Genomic DNA, 17,193 nt, shown 5'->3' with positions numbered 1-17,193 from the left:
TTTTGGTGTGTGTGTGTAGGTCAGACCTGGGTCAAATACATAACTGTTTTGGATTCAAATACTTTTCCAGGCTTTACTGAGCTTGTCTGATGTATTGGAACCTGTGAAATGCTCTCAAAAAGTGCAAATCTCATCTTCTGGTCTTCTTGGTTGCCTCAGTTGCACAAGGTCGGACCTCAATCGAGCACAGAAAAGCATTTGAATCCAAAACGATTACATATTTGACCAGGTCTGGTGTGGGTGTGTGGGCCTGTCTGTCTCGTCGCTTTACTGCGAGGGCCCCAGTCCGAAGCTTTACATGACTAGTATTAGCCAAACTTAACTACAGGCATGTCTGTAGGCCTATTTAGTTTTCGGAAAACAAATCATTCGTATTTTCCTCTATTCAAGTAACTCACCAAACATCGTCACATACAGAGCCTAGATTCTATAGCCAGATTAGAAACATTCAGTGACTCATATTGAAATAATACAACATTATAAATTACATTACATAATTGGCATTTGGCAGACGCTGTTATCCAGAGCGCCATACAACGTGCAAAGTGCATACCCATAACCAGGGATAAGTGCACTGAAAGACCCTAGAGGGAAGTACAATTTCAATTGCTACCCGTACAACGAAGATAATGACCAGGGCAGGGCCTATCTTTTTTTTTTTTTTTTTTTTTTTTAAACAAACAAATAAACAAACAAACAACAAAGCAAAACTGACCAAACTTAACTATCCAAATACTGCTTACCTAGCCAACTAAAAATACCAAAACACAAAGTAAATCACAAAGACAACAATTAAGGTTCACAGGGAGGTAGGGAGGAATGGGGAGAGGTGTCGGCTTATGAAATTATGAAGTAAAAACAAAACGTATACAAATCTTTATACAAATTTATACCATGCCCTTTCACCTCTCCGACCGCGTGTCCGCAGGTAAAGACGACATGGAGATGTGCGAGCTGAGCCTGGAAGAGACGGGTCTGACCCGGAAGAGGGGCGCGGAGATCCTGCCCCGGCAGTTTGAGGAGATTTGGGAGCGCTGCGGCGGGATCCAGTACCTGAAGAGCGCCATCGAGAGCAAGCAGGCCCGGCCCACTTACGCCACCGCCATGCTGCAGAACCTCCTGAAGTGAAGCCTCTGCCCACCCCACCGGATGGAGAGCCAGCCCAGCCTTCCCACAGTGCAAAGGGAAATGTCCACTGCCCACCACAGATGGCGCCAGAGTGCCCAGCTGACTGACCCAGGACTTTAAAGGACATTTTCTTTACCCTAAATTTGCTGTGAAAAATCTGCCAGCTAAACATCTCCGTTTCCTCTTTGTCTTTGTTTTTTCTATGTGACCGATGCTTTAATATTACTGCGAGGTTAATAAGTGAGGCCTTAAAACTACAATTTCACAAGGTATGACTGAAAGTGGAAGCAATTTCAAAGCTGTTCTTCCATAAGAAAGCCTGAAGTTGTTTATATCAATTCTGAAATGTTTTATGAGACATATTAGAACAGCTCGTAACGTTTATAGTGATTTTCATATTTTTTGGTGCATTGGTTTTTGTTTTATGCTTATAGTCATAAAACAGGATTTTCCATGATTTCCAGTAGGACCTTCACTGTGTGCTCTGTCCTCTTTATTTTTTCAAACTTTACACAAGACTGAAAATGCATTGAGAATTTGGAATTTATGTTGTTCAACTTTAAACAAAAATTTTAGCATGTTCAAACAGAGCTTTGTATTGTACTGAATGAAAATGGAAAAAGTGTGAAATATGCCTTCTCACAGTCTATTTTGACAGATGCATTTGTTTGCCTGTGTTTTATACACACAGTAAATTGATTGGGTCCAGATTGGGTAGAGTCTGCCTGATGTGCTTTGAGTGACAGATTTAGTTTCTACAGTTACATTTTATTTTTACTTGACAAAATCTTTCATTTCAGTGACCACTGATCACTTATTTCAGTGATGTTCATAATGTTGACCAAGGTTAACCTTCATTTTGTTATGAAAAGCTAAGCACTACATTTTGGCAATGAGATATTTCTGCCCGCCCTCCCAGTACTGTACATAGATCATATTTAGGCCTCCCAAACGTAAAACATGGGGTTGCTTTCAAGCTGACTGCAGTGGTGACTTTTACCTCAAATTAAATTACAACTCTAAGCAAAGGTTATTTTCAGTTATTGCATGGCATTTATTTTAGTGACCCCTGCCCTCATAACAGTTTGATTATAATAACATAGATTAATTAATTTCTCTGTGTGAAGACAAAGAGAAAGATTACTTAGCTTTCATGTCTTCTAAAGCCTTTCTTTGTTCTGTTAGATGGAATTTTTTTAACATTTATTTTTGTGCTAAGATGCACATCTAGCTTCACAGTTCTTTTCTAAATTCAGTTTGTTTGCCCTATGTTTTACTTTGCATTTCACATTGTGCAAAGATAGATCTGAGTACAATAAATGCTGATGTAGACTGTGCCCAATAGGTTTGCAGTGTTAGAGTCCCAATAGTAGAAGGCCTTTTTTCCAGTGTCTTTGTGTCTTTTGCACAATGTTTACGGGTACCACTGTTTTAATGTACTGGAATGCATTTTCTTTTTCCATTCTATAAAAAAACAAGGGCTGGAGTTTCCAAAAAAGCTATTTAAATAATAATAAAGTTAACCAATGCAATAATGGAGATTATGTGAAAGTATATTAAAAGATTATTGGAAAACACATGTGATTGTAAGCTTAGCAATTGGGGCTAATGCAAATATGCAATGCCCGGTATACTGGAAAATTAATAACCATGTTTTATGGTTATCTGCTTTATGTGAGTATGATTTGAACCAGCCGCTCTGCAAGCCAGGGAATAATGTAGACATCTCCCCTCTATTTTCTTATCCCATCTCATCTATTTTTGTTCATGGAGTACACATAGGCCTATAGAATATTTTATATTGTCTGTACTGAGAGAATGTAATTTCTATAAACAGTCTTAAGTAATTTTTAATGGACCAATACGTACAGTAGTTTGCAAATAAACAGTTTGTAACGATACTTTTCATGGTACACAGGAAACTCAGTAGTAAACCCTGCTTAATAGTAGCCTACTGTAATAGTGCTTTGTTTATTACGCTAATAGCAAGTAATTAAATTAAGGCTTTGGATGTAACAAAAGCTGCTGCCCTCCAGAATGAAGGTAACCACCCCCCAACAACCCCTTAGTCCCAGTTAATAGACGTCTCACAATCTGGTGTGAAATTGGAACCTATCCCTTCAGGTTGTTTATATCTGCCCCGATAGTTTTAAAGGCTTTTTCATTTCTCTTTTTCCTCTGGCTGCTCTGTTCAAAACACTCTTAGTTTTTGGTAAGTACATACCAGTGAATTTGTATCCCGGGGGCCAGTTGCGTGAGAGACCATGATTCAGATCCCAATTATTTATTCATGATCTGAAGACAAGGCCGTCTCTTCAGACGTCCTTTCTCAACGCACCTCGTTCGCGATGCAGACGCGCTCCGATTAATCGCCCAGTGTGGCCTTTTTCTCCTGTTATTCTTTCTTTTCTTTTTTTTTTTTTAATATGCTGATGTCTTGCTGATGTATTTCAATGCAGAAAATAAATGCGTTCTACGTGTAACCCTTTTGTTTGTTGAGTGGTTTACAGCCAGATAGGCCTCTTATGTAATCTGTCACGGTCTGCACCCGTGTCTAGTACCCTATCTCACTTTCCCCCTGAGCACAAATGTACTTCAGAGCAATATATTTTAATATTGTTTGAACGGGTCTACTAAAAAAGTGTGTTATGTTTATGTATCGGATTTTCCTGGCTGCTTGCCCAAGCAAATTAGCACCAGGTGGAACCTGGCCCCTTCAAGAATCCTGGTCCTGGAAGTGTGGGGCTGTCTTCTCTGGCTCGTTATTGTGCTAAACAAAGAGATGCTCCCTCTCTGCCTTGTTGCTGTGGTGAATGGAGATTTTGTCCTTCACTGGAGGGAAGTCATTCCCATAAAACCTGAGGGCCTCTAAGGCATTATTCATGTAGCACAATCAATCCAGGCAAAAAATTATGTGCTCTATCATGAACTCAGCAGTTCAAGGCATTAGCATAAGGAATCTGTTGATGCTGAAATTGGGTGTGGACATTTCTTCTCACAGATTAAAAAGATTTTTAAGTATACAGCTTGCCTGGTAATTATTTTAGCCACTGACTGGTTATTACAGTTCTTCTGTATCAAAGTACATTCGTACTACTGTAGCAAGTACAGTGTATATAAATCATTGTCCAGTGAGGGGAATGGACAAATCATATCGTATCCATGTGGTAGTTCTCTGGGCTATGAAGCAGTCAAATGTGGTTGTTCAGCAAACATAGCTTGGTGTGATCAAGTTCAAAATCATCAACTACAATGTCCATTTTTTATCAGTACCACTCCTTGAAATACATTTAATGGCATTCATTTCACTGAAATTAAGTGTGATTGAAATGAAATTGAAACTAATTATGTTTTTCGGAATTTTTAGATTTATGTGCATAATGTCTGGCATTAGCTACCTAGATTCATTCAACATTTTCCTATTTCTTAGTATTTGGGCGACATTGGCTCAGGCAGTAAGAGCAGTTGTCTGGCAGTCAGAGGGTTGCCGGTTCAATCGCACCCTGGGTTTGTCGAAGTGTCCCTGAGTAAGCCACTTGCCCCAAATGCTCCTGACAAGTTGCATGGCAACCAATCACCATTGGTGTGTGAGTGTTTGTGTGTGTGTATGAATGGGTGAAAGAGAAGCATCAATTGTACAGTGCTTTCGATAATGGTGCTATATACATGCCAACGATTTACCATATTTGTTAGTTAATAATTGTGCACTTTGATGATCCTTGAATTAAGAAAAAGGAAAAGCTGATTTTGATTAAATCCACAACTTTGATTAAATCTACAATGGAATAGTAATAAAAACAAATGGTAAGAAATGATGATACTAGATACAGCCTAGAATTCAAAGTTGGTTCACAATGAAAACAAAAATATAAATGTGTGGTTCAATGCGCACGCTGAGGGCAAAATGCCAAAAACTGGGCCCTCTGTGTTATAAATGTGACAATAAGGACAATAAAATTGAACACATAAGTCATTTAAATAAATAAATGTACAGCTACTCTTGAAAATCTTCTAAACTGTGAGATGGATGAGCTTAATCGCCAAATCTTGAGCATGAAAACAAGCTTTACCAACCACAAAATGAGAAATGTGAACATCTCCAATCTTGGCACTTTAAAAAGAAAAGCGATCGGCAGAATTTGCATTGCTCGAGGGACTCACGATGAAACTCAGTGAGAAGAAGAAAAGAGAGAGTTCGTTTTTCTGTCCGTGCGGCATAGGCTGCAGAAACCACAGCAGCCAACACTGAGAAATGCAAACCTCACATCAATATGCCAATAGCTTTCAAGGCCCGAACTCGTACTGAATAGCAATTTCTGTTCAGCAGTAAACTTTGTATGCTCTGAGTACATTTGCTTGATTATTTACCAGATGTATTTGATGATCAACGTGCTGAATACAATTAATAGAACTGCTTTAATGTGTCTTTGGTTCCATTGTAACTAAATACTATTCGGCTGATTTTATTGAGCAAGGCCCCAGCTGATAGCATGAACGTTGACATGACTGACATGTGGAGTGTTAATGGTAAAACATAAATTTAAATTCCATATCAGTGAGTCAGAATTCCATATATTAGTGAGCATCCATGCAGTTTACTTTTGCCCTGCATTGTTGTTTTGAAGTTAACTGCCGCTACTCTTTGTGTGACTATATCTAACACCAGATAGCCCACTTTAAAGAGCTGGGCACGGAGCCCAAAATGAGGAAGAAATATTAGAGTCATCCTATTTCATTATTCATTATGGTTGACTATGCCTACAATCTAGGACGCTTTGCTTAGTGGAGGGTGCAAAGATATTAAAATGATGATTAGCTGTACTATATCATGAATATTGGCACTGGAACAAAAAAGGAAGACAAATATTCCCCCCTTCCCCTTCACAAGAAAGTATATACAGCGCAGTCTGTAAATATTTGAACAGTGTGAATAATGCTGGTACTCTTTTGCAGTATTCACATCCATATTGGTTGATCCGTGTGGGATTTACATCCCTTTCTATACTTTTCAAACATAAATGGGCAGTTGGCTTCTCAGCTACTTCTCATTAGGTGTATTCAATTGCTTCCTTAGTGCAGACAATTTCATTGCCTTTGGTGTCTGTTATTGGCATTTCTCAACAAGAGGACCAGAGTTGTGCCAAAGCCAGGGAAAAAACAGTCAGAGACATAGTAGGCCAAACCATAGGATTACCAAAATAAACTGTTTGGAACAGCATTAAGAAGAAAGAGATCACCGGTGAGCTCAGTAATTTCTGGTAGGCCATTGAATACCACTACAGTTCGTGACCAAATAATTCTCACCATAATGAAGCAAAACTCTACTACTCTCCCCAGAAGACTTCACAAACAGATCTACACAGGTTAAATTGCAAGATGCAAACCACTAGTTAGCTGAAACAGGATTGCTAAGTAGTATGTAAAAGAGCTGCATGACTACGGAATTGATTATTTATTTGTGCTAAAAAGGAAAATAGCATGAAAATAAATACAATACAAACCTTCAAAGGCATACTGTGGACCATTCTATATTTTCTGTTTGACAAGCATTTTGCAGCAGCAGAATGAATTATGAAGCATACCCAAGCATCCTATCTGCTCATGCTCAATCAAATGCCTCCAAACTCATTGATTTGATCCCAGACATACACCAGTGCTCACTTTCTTCTTAATGATCTTCCAAACAGTTTTGCTTTGGTAAGCCTATTGTTTGGCCAATGCCACTGTTTTCTTATTATTTCTCAGCCTCATAATGGCTTCATCGACTTTCATTGGCACATCTGGTCCTCATGTTGACAAAACAGACTCCAAAGGCAATCAAAAGCCTAAAATTAAGACTAGATACTTAAAGCTTTCTTATTCGTACTTGCACCAAGGGAGCGATTGAATACAGCTGGGACTAAATATAAGAAATGTAATTTCTTCACGGATCACCCGATTTGGATGTAAATAAATACCTTCAAATGAAATGGGTCAGTCTACACTTTTTTCATGTTCATTGTTTAATTTCAAAGTGTGCTGGAGTAGAGTTAAAAGAACAGAATTTGCAACACTGTCTAAATGCTTACAGACTACACTGTATACGTATATAACTATATACAGTACATACAAACCATACTTTTGGCAATTGGCAATTACTGGCGAAAGAAAGCCCTGAGTCAGTCACCTCCAATGATAACATCACAGGGTGAGATTATTGGTTCCTACAGTCTGAGGAAGGTGGATTTCACGGTTTAAAAGCTTTGTTTGTCAATGGTTTAAAACTCTTTGCGGTACAGACTGGCCTGAAAAAGAAAAAAAAACCCTCTGTGAATCGACCCCTTTGTCAAAGCGGTCGGCTAACCCCATTTATCAAAGAGCATGCACAGGGGAGGTAAGTCAAACAAAAGTCCCAGAACTTCAGAGGATTGATCCTCTTAATGGAGGGAGGAAAAAAATCTAGCTCTCCCAGGCCTTGTTTGTGTAGTCATCTGTTCTGGAAGAAGGATCGGTGCTGACGATATTGTTGCTAAATCTGCCAACTTTCAGCTCTTTTTTATAGTAATTTCCCAGCGACAACTATAGCACCTTGCAAGAAGGGCCCATCTTCACAAACTGAACTGACTGACGTTACCCCATCCTTACCGTGAAGCACATGTGATCTTCTCACTAGACAGGTGAGTGTAAACAACCATTTATTTGTCTGAGCAAAACAGCCACCAATGTATTTCCTAATTACACTTTGGTGAGTAGTGCCACATTCATTTAGCAAGCCCCACATGATAGAATCAACAGGGACTGAATTAACCATTCCAAGATACATTTTTAGAGAACATATTGGATAAGGAATGGCAATGCTTTTGTTGGAAAAACTTTTAATTTTGCTTTAACAATTCAATGAACAATACAAAAAAACTACCGTATTTTCCAAACTGCTTAAATGTTCTGTATTATAAGAAGCCTGTAGCTATTTTCCAACTTATTGGCAAAAATTATTTCAGCCTATGAACTACCAGCAGCTTTAAATACAGATAATGGTTATTATAATTATTATTGTCTTCTTTCTGAATATGAAACAGCCTTATTAAAACTGACATTTAAAAAATCCATCAACTCGCAGTACTTAACTTGGAACACATGGGTATTACTATAAATAATGTGAAAATAAAAGAGCAATTAATTTACTTTATTACATTCACTTCCTTTTTTGGGATGCTGGAGATTTGCTAAAAACATCAAAACAACATCCATCCTGGTGCGGTGTCATCTCTGCATGTGACACAACTGCACTGAAAATAATTGCCTCATTGTGAGGGAAACATGAAACCTCTGTCAAGGGTATACAGCGGGATCCGGAATTATTGGCACCCTTGATAAATATGCACAAATTATGCTGTAAACTAAAAAAGAATACAGTTATTGATATACGCTATCATGTGTGAACCAGTGTCCTTTATTAATGATTCAATGGAATCAACCAAAGTTTAAAATTTTTCAAATAAAGAAAATATTTCCCCCAAAAACAGGTTCCACAGTTATTGGCACCCCTGGTTAAATACTTTGTGCAAACACCCCTGGCAAAGATGACATCCATGAGTCTTTTACTATCATTTCTGATAAGGTTAGAGAACACATTTTGAGAGATTTTTGACCATTCCTCCATGCAGAACGAAATCATTCATATCCTTGGGATACCCTCCTCTTCAGTCCTGGTTTCAGACAGGTTTTTCATGGTGTTTAAGAGTGAAGACTGCGATGGCCCCTGGACCACTGGCAGCACAACATCTCCAAAACCTCAATGACCCACCGACCACCATATTTGACAGTAGGTATGAGGCGCTTCTCTTTGTATGCATTCCAACCATGCTGATGGTGTGTATGGCCAAACGGTTCAATTTTGGTCTCATCTAACCATAGCACTGTCTTCCAGTCATAATTTCGAAGAGGTTTGGCAAAGTCAAGTTACTGGGTTTTGCTTATTGCACTCAGTAAGGACTGTATTTGTGCCACCCTTCTGAAGAGCGTGTTGGTATAGAGGTTCCTTTTTTTGAGACTTGGCTACCTCAAGACATGACCAATCTCTGCAATTCTTAAACTGGAATGACACAATATAGTTCCTTTAGTGTGAGAGTAACTAAATTCAAGTAAAATTGTATTGCCAATTTCACTTTGTTTGATTTTATTTACAATAATTGTTAGGGGTGCCAATCATTTTGGCACCTGTGGTTTTCAGAAAAAATAAAATTACTCGATAAAAACATTGAAACATGTTTAAATGTATTGATATAAAAGTATATATTTTTCAGCTATGTTTAAACATAAAATCTAGATAATTATCCATGTTGTTTATTGTACACAGCCTTTTTTCTCCATTTTTATTAAGGGTGCCATCACTGTCCCTGTGGAAACATATTCCTAGTCTTGACCGTGCTGACACAGACATAAGCACCGCATTGTACACTCTCAACCATAACCCCCTGAGCACAACTGCAGCAAACTATTCCAATTCGAGGGACAGGTTCCTCCATTTCACCGGCCATTCCGTGTCGACAGCTGTCCCTGAAGTCCCATCAGTGCTTTGGCAGGAGCTACAAACATCTGGCTGATCTTAGCAAGGAGGGTCCACTTGGTCTGTAATTAGTTTCTGCCAATGTTTGCGATGTTCAATGTTCACAAAACGGTCACTTCACCACACTCATTATCCGACGCTCTCAGGAGACAACAGGAAGTCTTGCAGTCGTTAGATAATCTCCATGTCTAAAGAGAATGAGAGATTGTTATTTGCTAATTGAAGTATCAAAAGATTGGAAAACTAAAAGAAAAAAATCTTCTTTTAAAAAAGAATACAAAAAATTACAATTTAATAGTTGTAAATAAAAAATAAAATAAAAGGGATGATATTAAGCACTATATTTACTATTATTTCATAATAGAGTGCCACGGTGATGACCATAAGCATTTAGATTTCTGCCGAAAATAAGGTCTATGGTTAATGTAAGCTTAAGATTTTCTGTTCTCATTCTATTCTCTTTGTTCATATTTAAATGTCAGTTGATTGTTTGCAGAGGAAAATCTCATTGGACTCCTTCAAGCATGTATTAATGTCAGTCACAAGAGCTTACATTTTATTTACGTCTTGGGGTTGACAATCAGATATGATTATATTGCTTCATTTTTGTTTATCTAAACATTACAATGGTAGAACACAGCCATATTTTTATAATTATTACAATCATTATTTGTAATTGATAATGGGGTAAATCTTCCGACATTACCTAATTTCTTCAACAAGCAACAAGCTTCAAATCTATAAAGAGTTCAACACATACACATAAACAAATTAAGCCGTTATACAGTGAAATTAAATGAAATGTTGGTCCCCAGAAAATATAAATCTGATTTCAATTAGACATTATCCCCATGTTTCTGCAACCTACTGACTGTGTTTTAGAGAAGAGAACTACTCTAAGACCTCACCTCTTTATGTGGTATACAGTGGTGCAAATCAACCATCTCTGGCACTAGGTCGTCTGTTCGGGCTGTGTAGACTTGCCCGGGTATCTGTGAAAGGCATCCGGGAAAAATTATCAGTGCTTTTCACTAAGAAAAATATCCCCACAATAAACAAGAAATGGAAAAGAGGGACTGTTATTTAATCAGGAAGTCTATGTATGCGCAGTTCTTTGTTAAAAGACAGATTTAAGTGTTAATTGATATTCAGTCAGGACAACTCACATGTTTAGATAAACCGGTTAATGAATATGTAAGTAAATGGTTTTAGGTTTGGCGCTGAATGGATCTGCTTCAGGTACTACCGTGCACGCACCAGTGTGCACTACCCCATTTTCTCAACTCTGGTCCTTGTGACCCACTTGCCAGAAGGTGTGTGTGTGAGTACCTGTGTGTACAGGTACAGGTGAATACAGGTGTGTGAGTACCTGGTTACAACAAAAACGTTCTGGCAAGTGGGTCCTGAGGACTGGAGAAACACTGCACTACCCTATCTACAGGGTAGAGCACAATACATCTCCCGTATTAAACATGGGGTACCAGAACCCCCCAGTACCTAGAAGCAGATCCAAACAACAGGTGGTAGCTGGGGTGATGGAGGGTGAGTGCAACTGTGCAAAGCAGGCGAGCATGCAGAGGCAGCGCAGGCAATGAGCAATGATTGTTGGTTTAAGAAAGGCGCTCAGGGGTAATGTGTGCATGTGATTTGTTGAAATGAGTTGGGTTAAGGCGCTGAGTTGATTATGGAACGCGTGTGAATATGATCGCTGAAGCTGACTATTGGACCCTCATGCTAATGCACAACGCTCATTCGCATCCTCTTTTGAGAAAATGTGTTGTGCATGTATCAACTAAGCTCAATATGTTTTTTGTTCCTTCAGTAATTTTTTTAATGCTCTGTAACATTACAATCATCAAAATGGAAATACAGTCTGTGGCAGAGTTGTAGCAATATATGCCAGAATAGTTTATGTTCTTTGGACATTTAAAAATGTTATCCAACTGAAAGATAATTCAGAAATATTCTCCAACATATTTATAGCATATGGGTCAAATTTAAATAGTAAGTTTGTAACACTTTTGACATTTAATGTAAGATTCACTTTTGACAAACTGAAAATATAATTTTTATTATTGTTGATATGAATGTTATTATCAGCAGTATCATTATTATTATTGTTATTATAATATTTATTTTTGATATTGATATTAATAATAATAATAATAATAATAATAATAATAATAATAATAATAATGATAAAGCTGATGCCAATAGTATTTTTCTGGGTTTTTGGTGGATGTGATGTAAATTGCACTCAAAAGAAGATAGCCTTGGTTAATTGGTGTGTGACTGAGAGTTAAGCTGAGTGGGACAGACAATTGGAAGAACGGTACTGTTTTACAATGGCAGGACAAATCAACAGATGTAAAGAGAATGGAGTTAGGACATAGTCTGGTGAGCGTTAGCATTGTTAGCGTAAGAGGACATTAGAGCTGTGGGGTTTACCTCGATTCTGAGGTTTATGTTCTCAATCGTGTGTAATATGTCTTGCTGAGAGCACCTGGAGGAACCGGCTCCTGTGCTCGATGTGCAATACGAGCTGCTAAACTGAGTCAAGACACCAGTGTCGTTTTCAAAAACCGGGTTCAGCCTTGTAGTGCTCCCGAGTGCAAAAGGGCTGTGAGTGTGGCTATGGGAGAGACAGGGGATTTTTATGTGCCTTCAAACAAGTTATACTCATACTCAAACTCAAAGAAAAAAACATGCTTACATCAAAGTCACTGTCTTTCTGGTCCCAATGCATTTCTTGTTAATGCATATCAAGATCCCTATGATGGCAAAAACAAGAATGAGGGACCCCACAATGCCTGCTACGATAAGCATGGGATCTAAGGACAAGGAAACCATCTCAGAGCAGCGTTCTCCATTATACTGCCAGTATTCCCCGACAGGACACCTAAGAAAGGTGAAAGAAGAAACAGAGAAAGCAGTTACATAAGCTAAACAGAAAGTCTGTTTGATAAGCGTGTCACAGTCTTCACAAAAAGACAGAAACAAATCCAGGCTGACATTGAGTAACAGGCTAATATTTGCTTTTGATGTACACAAAAGGTGCGAGGCTAGGTGACATGTGTGTCAGTGATAAACAAAGCAGTCTGACTGAGAGATCTGTGTAACCACTAGGGGCACCTCTAAAGGCCAGTACTTTTATGCTATTTATCAGGGACAGTGCACATGAATAAACTTCTTCAGTTTTCCACATCAATGTAATACACCAGAGTCAGCTCATCTATAGTCCCTAACCTGCGTGTCTTTGAACTATGGGAGGAAACCCACACAGGAGGAGAACATGCAATCCCCACACAGAAAGGCCCGGGCGGGGCTTGAACTCAGGACCTTCTTGTTATGAAGCAACAGTGCTACCCACTGCACCACCGTGCCACACAGCGACAAAGCATTACTGCGAATGGCCACGTGCAATGGAAAACCGACATTTGGTTTATTCTCTGGCCGACTGGAGTGCACTTATATATTTTTGCTAAGGACAACGACCACAGTCTACATCTTTCAGTTGAACAACAGTCTGAACTGTAAACTGGTCTTAAGGCTAGCCCTTTTCTCTTCAGGTACCTGCAAGTAGCTCCGTGACCTGGGAGTATCTCACACTGCCCGCCGTTGAGACAGTAGTCCGGCGTGAGGCTGCAGACACTCTGACAGGGGAGGCCATCTTCAGTTCTGTACCCCGGATCGCAGAGACACTCTGCCTCCTTGGTCCATCTGTTCACCACACACTGAGAGTACTCGTTGCAGGCTAAAAACTTGCAAGGGTCTGCTCGATCGGCTAAAAAGAAAGGAAAAAAAGAGACATGTCAGAGGTAATGTCAAATTAGCATTAATGAAGTAACTTCTACTCATCTATCCATCTGTTTCCATCCCTTGAGTATCATTGTACATCAGGCTAGCATTCAAGGGCATTTGATACATTTTTATGAAGCTGCTTATTTCATGAGTGTTGTTTAAAAAGGCCTAGCTATATTGTAACAGCGAGAGCATTGAATTATTGTACAGCTATACTATTTTTTGGGACAGAGTGCCGGCCGTCAACTGTATATTTGAAAACCCAAATTAAAGGACTATAAACACAGGCAGAAGGTGAATCAATTTCAAGTTTTTCGATCATAGGAAGGGAATTACAATGGTCCTGTAACAATGTTTTAACATAAATATCTTACCTATTGTACCTTTAAGGCATTTCTTTGGAGGCATATGTCAGCACTAATCCACAGCAGTCTACAATATCATGCAGCTTGCAATATCATGAATGAGCTGAAAAGTCTGTTTCTGGAAGTAAATACAGTACCGAAATACTTGGAGAAATTACACTTGAACGCTGAGTTGTGGATTCGCAGAGTGGACCAACTGGAATATCGACATTCATTTCATGGTTGCCTCATGCAGTGGTTCCCAAACTCGGTCCTGACCTGTTTATGCTGGATTTCCTTCCAACCATAATTGCAATCTCAGAATTTTAACAAGCATTTAATTTGGCTTAATTAGGTGCCTCATGTTTAGAGGGGTTATGTAAGCCACATTATGTCAGATAATATCTCTCCAGACCCTCCAAAGCAGTGGCTGATGGGCCAGTTCTTACACCGAGGTCACTTCTAGGTGAGAAACTGTGACAACTGCTCAAAAAAATGAGATCTGTGCGATGTTACACCACTTATGCCGTTGCGTCACATATATCGATGCATGCCATGATGAATAAAATTCCCAAGTTCATATTGTGCTTATTGTGCTATATTGCAGACAATGGAAGAATTTACATTAGCTCAGCAATTCAATCTAAGCTGAAAGCTAAGCAGACTATGCATTTATTTTGGTCATAGCTAGCCAGCTTGCTAGCTGTATATTTTAGCTGAATCTGACCAATTTCACATTAATTCCAGTTATGTGCGAGCCAGTTGTCCAGGGGGTATATCATGAAGTGGGATTACTGAGTTAGCTGGGCAAAATCAGGTGTGTCAAACCATCTTGGAACCAACCACCATGGAACCATTGAATCATGTTCCCCCATCGAATCATGTAGAGTCGCTGGACTCACTGCAATGATTCCAGAGAAATAGCATGAGCATGTTTTGGAATCAGCTCGCCCCCAAGAAATACGAATATTTAGGTAGTAATCTACTTTGGCCTGTTGATGTTATCAGTTGTCTCCTTTGGCTGGCCTGTACAGTGTTTACTTCCACTTCCACCATTGGTTTCTTTCTTTTCAAAGGTTTTCCATGAAATAAGAGATGATTATTTGCATTTTTGTGTGATATTCATCCTTCGATCTCAACTCCAAATGTCTTACACATATAGCATTTATACTTTAAACAAAACATAAGTAAAAATGTTACTTTTCTAAGGTTCCTATTTAAAACATATGAAAACTGATTCAGTCATACATAAAATGGCTTTCACCCAACAATCCCAAGATACTGTAAGATCATACTGAGGTGATTCCAAATAAAACTGCCCAATTAATAGTCTCTTACCGGGTTCAATGTCCAGGGAACGGCTGTCAATCTCAATGTCCAGGCGTTTAGATGCTGCGTTGCAAAAGTCCTCAAGAACACAGTGCACTGCCTCTGTGATGTTATATGGTACAGACTTGGCAAATTTCATCTTGCTGTTGACCACAACACTGCCATTCCTGAAGTTGAGTATCTCTAACTCTTTAAATCCGGTTAAATTAGACTGCAGGTAAGGGAGAAGCTGAAAAGAAGATGAAAAACACCACGTTAAGCATGGAAAAAGAAAAGAAAAATGAAACTATTTGTCCTTGACAGTCAGTTGCATTGTTCCAACGTAACCTAAATGTTCTCTATTCAAAATACTTGAAAGCATAATATTTGTCAGGTAATGGACTAATGATTCCTCAGAATTCTATATTCTCAGAAATGATAAACCGTGTGGGTTTTAACTTTCATATTCAATACACAGAACAACACCCACACATGGAACCTTTTGATTTTTCCCGTGTTGATTCATGAAGGATAATAGCTTTAAAGACAGTAATAGAGAGTGGTTACTGAAGAATTCACAGTAATGTCATTTCAACCATCTCTGTGTTTCACCAGATAAATCTGTCTTTATTTTATCATTCTTAAGATCGCTGCATCATACAAGATGTATGGTGATTTATTAATTTTTTGTATTCAGAAAGTAATTTCATAAATTTGTAATTAATTGATTTAATTGAATTTTGCATTCACATATTTAACACTGGGAAGCATTGTTAAGCAATTTATTATGCTTTTTCAACAATACAATTTTTACATATGCATTTTAAACGTAATTTTCCAGACAAGGTCCTGGAAGGACACAGGTCTCTCCCCAAAGTTACTAGCTTTGATCAGCCTGATTTCACTCACATTTTATGGTGTTGGTGGTTTTAATATATTTAGGAATATGATTGACTGCTGCCTTCCAGGAACCAGTAATTAGGGCAATTATCCCACCAGCTCCATGGGGTCACATTGTTAACCCCCAATTTGAGATTGAAAGATTGCAGTCAGTATACTGAATACAAGATCGGTTGTGATTGAGAGATATAAGCATAGATCTACACATAAACAGTGTCTCTGCATTCCTGACTCATTGTTGTCATTGACATCATCAACATTTCTTGCAGATTATACATTATGCTCGGTGGAAAAGTGGCAGTTGCTGTGAAACTTACCTTCCAAAAAGAAATAGATTTTTAAAAGATGAAGTTTCATCACAGATACAATAAGGAATGAGATATTAACAATGGCTGTAAAGTATCTGAGGTTAGTATGCTGAAGCAGCTTGGGTTTAGTTGGCTACAGTACAGAACCTTCAGTTTAAACAGACAGAAAGATCTCATTTTCAAAGCAGAAGTACTGTTAAACACTCAATTATTTACCAAGTGCTGTCACAAAAGATTAATGCACTAGGGCAAGCGAGGAATGTTGATGCTCGCGAGAGAATACTCAAATTAGCCTAAAGAGTAAATCCACAATTGGAAAAGCCAGGAGAGAGATGGGAAAGATTGCACTGCCTCGACACAGATGTCCAGTGTCTTCACTGAGAGATAAGTAGCATTAGGAGCTGTCACTGATCGCACTGTTCTACTTATCGGTCTCACGCAGGCCGTCAGGTCAATACGGTAATGGGCCCTCGACTAATACTTTGCGGTTTGCAACAACGGTAGGAAGTATTAGGACTGATAGGAGGATGGGTCTCTGGGTGTTTTGCTGAATATTCCACATGCTTAAAGTCTGACAAGTGATATGTGTCCGGTATGTGGAAAAGGAAAGTCTGTGTTCACACTCACTCCCAATTTACGCAGTCATATGCCACTCAATATTTAACTCACCAAGCACTTTATTAGGAACATTTTTACTTTATGGCACCTACTTATTCATACGATTATCTAAACGGCCAATAGTGTGGCAGCAGTGCAATGCATATAATCATGTAGATACGGGTCAAGAGCTTCAGGTAATGTTCACATCAACCATCAGAATGGGGAAAAAATGTGATCTAAGTGACTTTGACCTTGG

The 17,193-nt window shown here is 38.7% G+C and overlaps 2 protein-coding genes across 2 annotated transcripts in view; one reads left to right on the top strand and one right to left on the bottom strand.

Annotated features, from left to right (window-relative positions):
* The window catches only part of myo6b (myosin VIb), a 69,983-nt gene extending 66,372 nt beyond the window's left edge, over positions 1-3,611 (top strand). Inside the window, exon 32 of the mRNA XM_061239689.1 lies at positions 929-3,611. Coding sequence (XP_061095673.1) covers positions 929-1,128 — 200 coding nt within the window. The 3' untranslated portion in view covers positions 1,129-3,611. The remainder of the gene's footprint in view (positions 1-928) is intronic.
* Positions 3,612-9,777: 6,166 nt separating this feature from the next.
* impg1b (interphotoreceptor matrix proteoglycan 1b) overlaps positions 9,778-17,193 on the bottom strand; it is a 41,279-nt gene continuing 33,863 nt past the window's right edge. Inside the window, exons 18-23 of the mRNA XM_061234009.1 lie at positions 15,160-15,379; positions 13,250-13,460; positions 12,390-12,575; positions 12,125-12,308; positions 10,585-10,668; positions 9,778-9,864 (exon numbers count right to left, since the gene is read on the bottom strand). Coding sequence (XP_061089993.1) covers positions 9,778-9,864; positions 10,585-10,668; positions 12,125-12,308; positions 12,390-12,575; positions 13,250-13,460; positions 15,160-15,379 — 972 coding nt within the window. The remainder of the gene's footprint in view (positions 9,865-10,584; positions 10,669-12,124; positions 12,309-12,389; positions 12,576-13,249; positions 13,461-15,159; positions 15,380-17,193) is intronic.

The sequence above is a fragment of the Conger conger genome, chromosome 1 (assembly GCF_963514075.1).
Source record: "Conger conger chromosome 1, fConCon1.1, whole genome shotgun sequence".
Lineage (NCBI taxonomy): Eukaryota > Metazoa > Chordata > Actinopteri > Anguilliformes > Congridae > Conger > Conger conger.
This window is presented reverse-complemented; position numbering and strand designations above follow the sequence as displayed.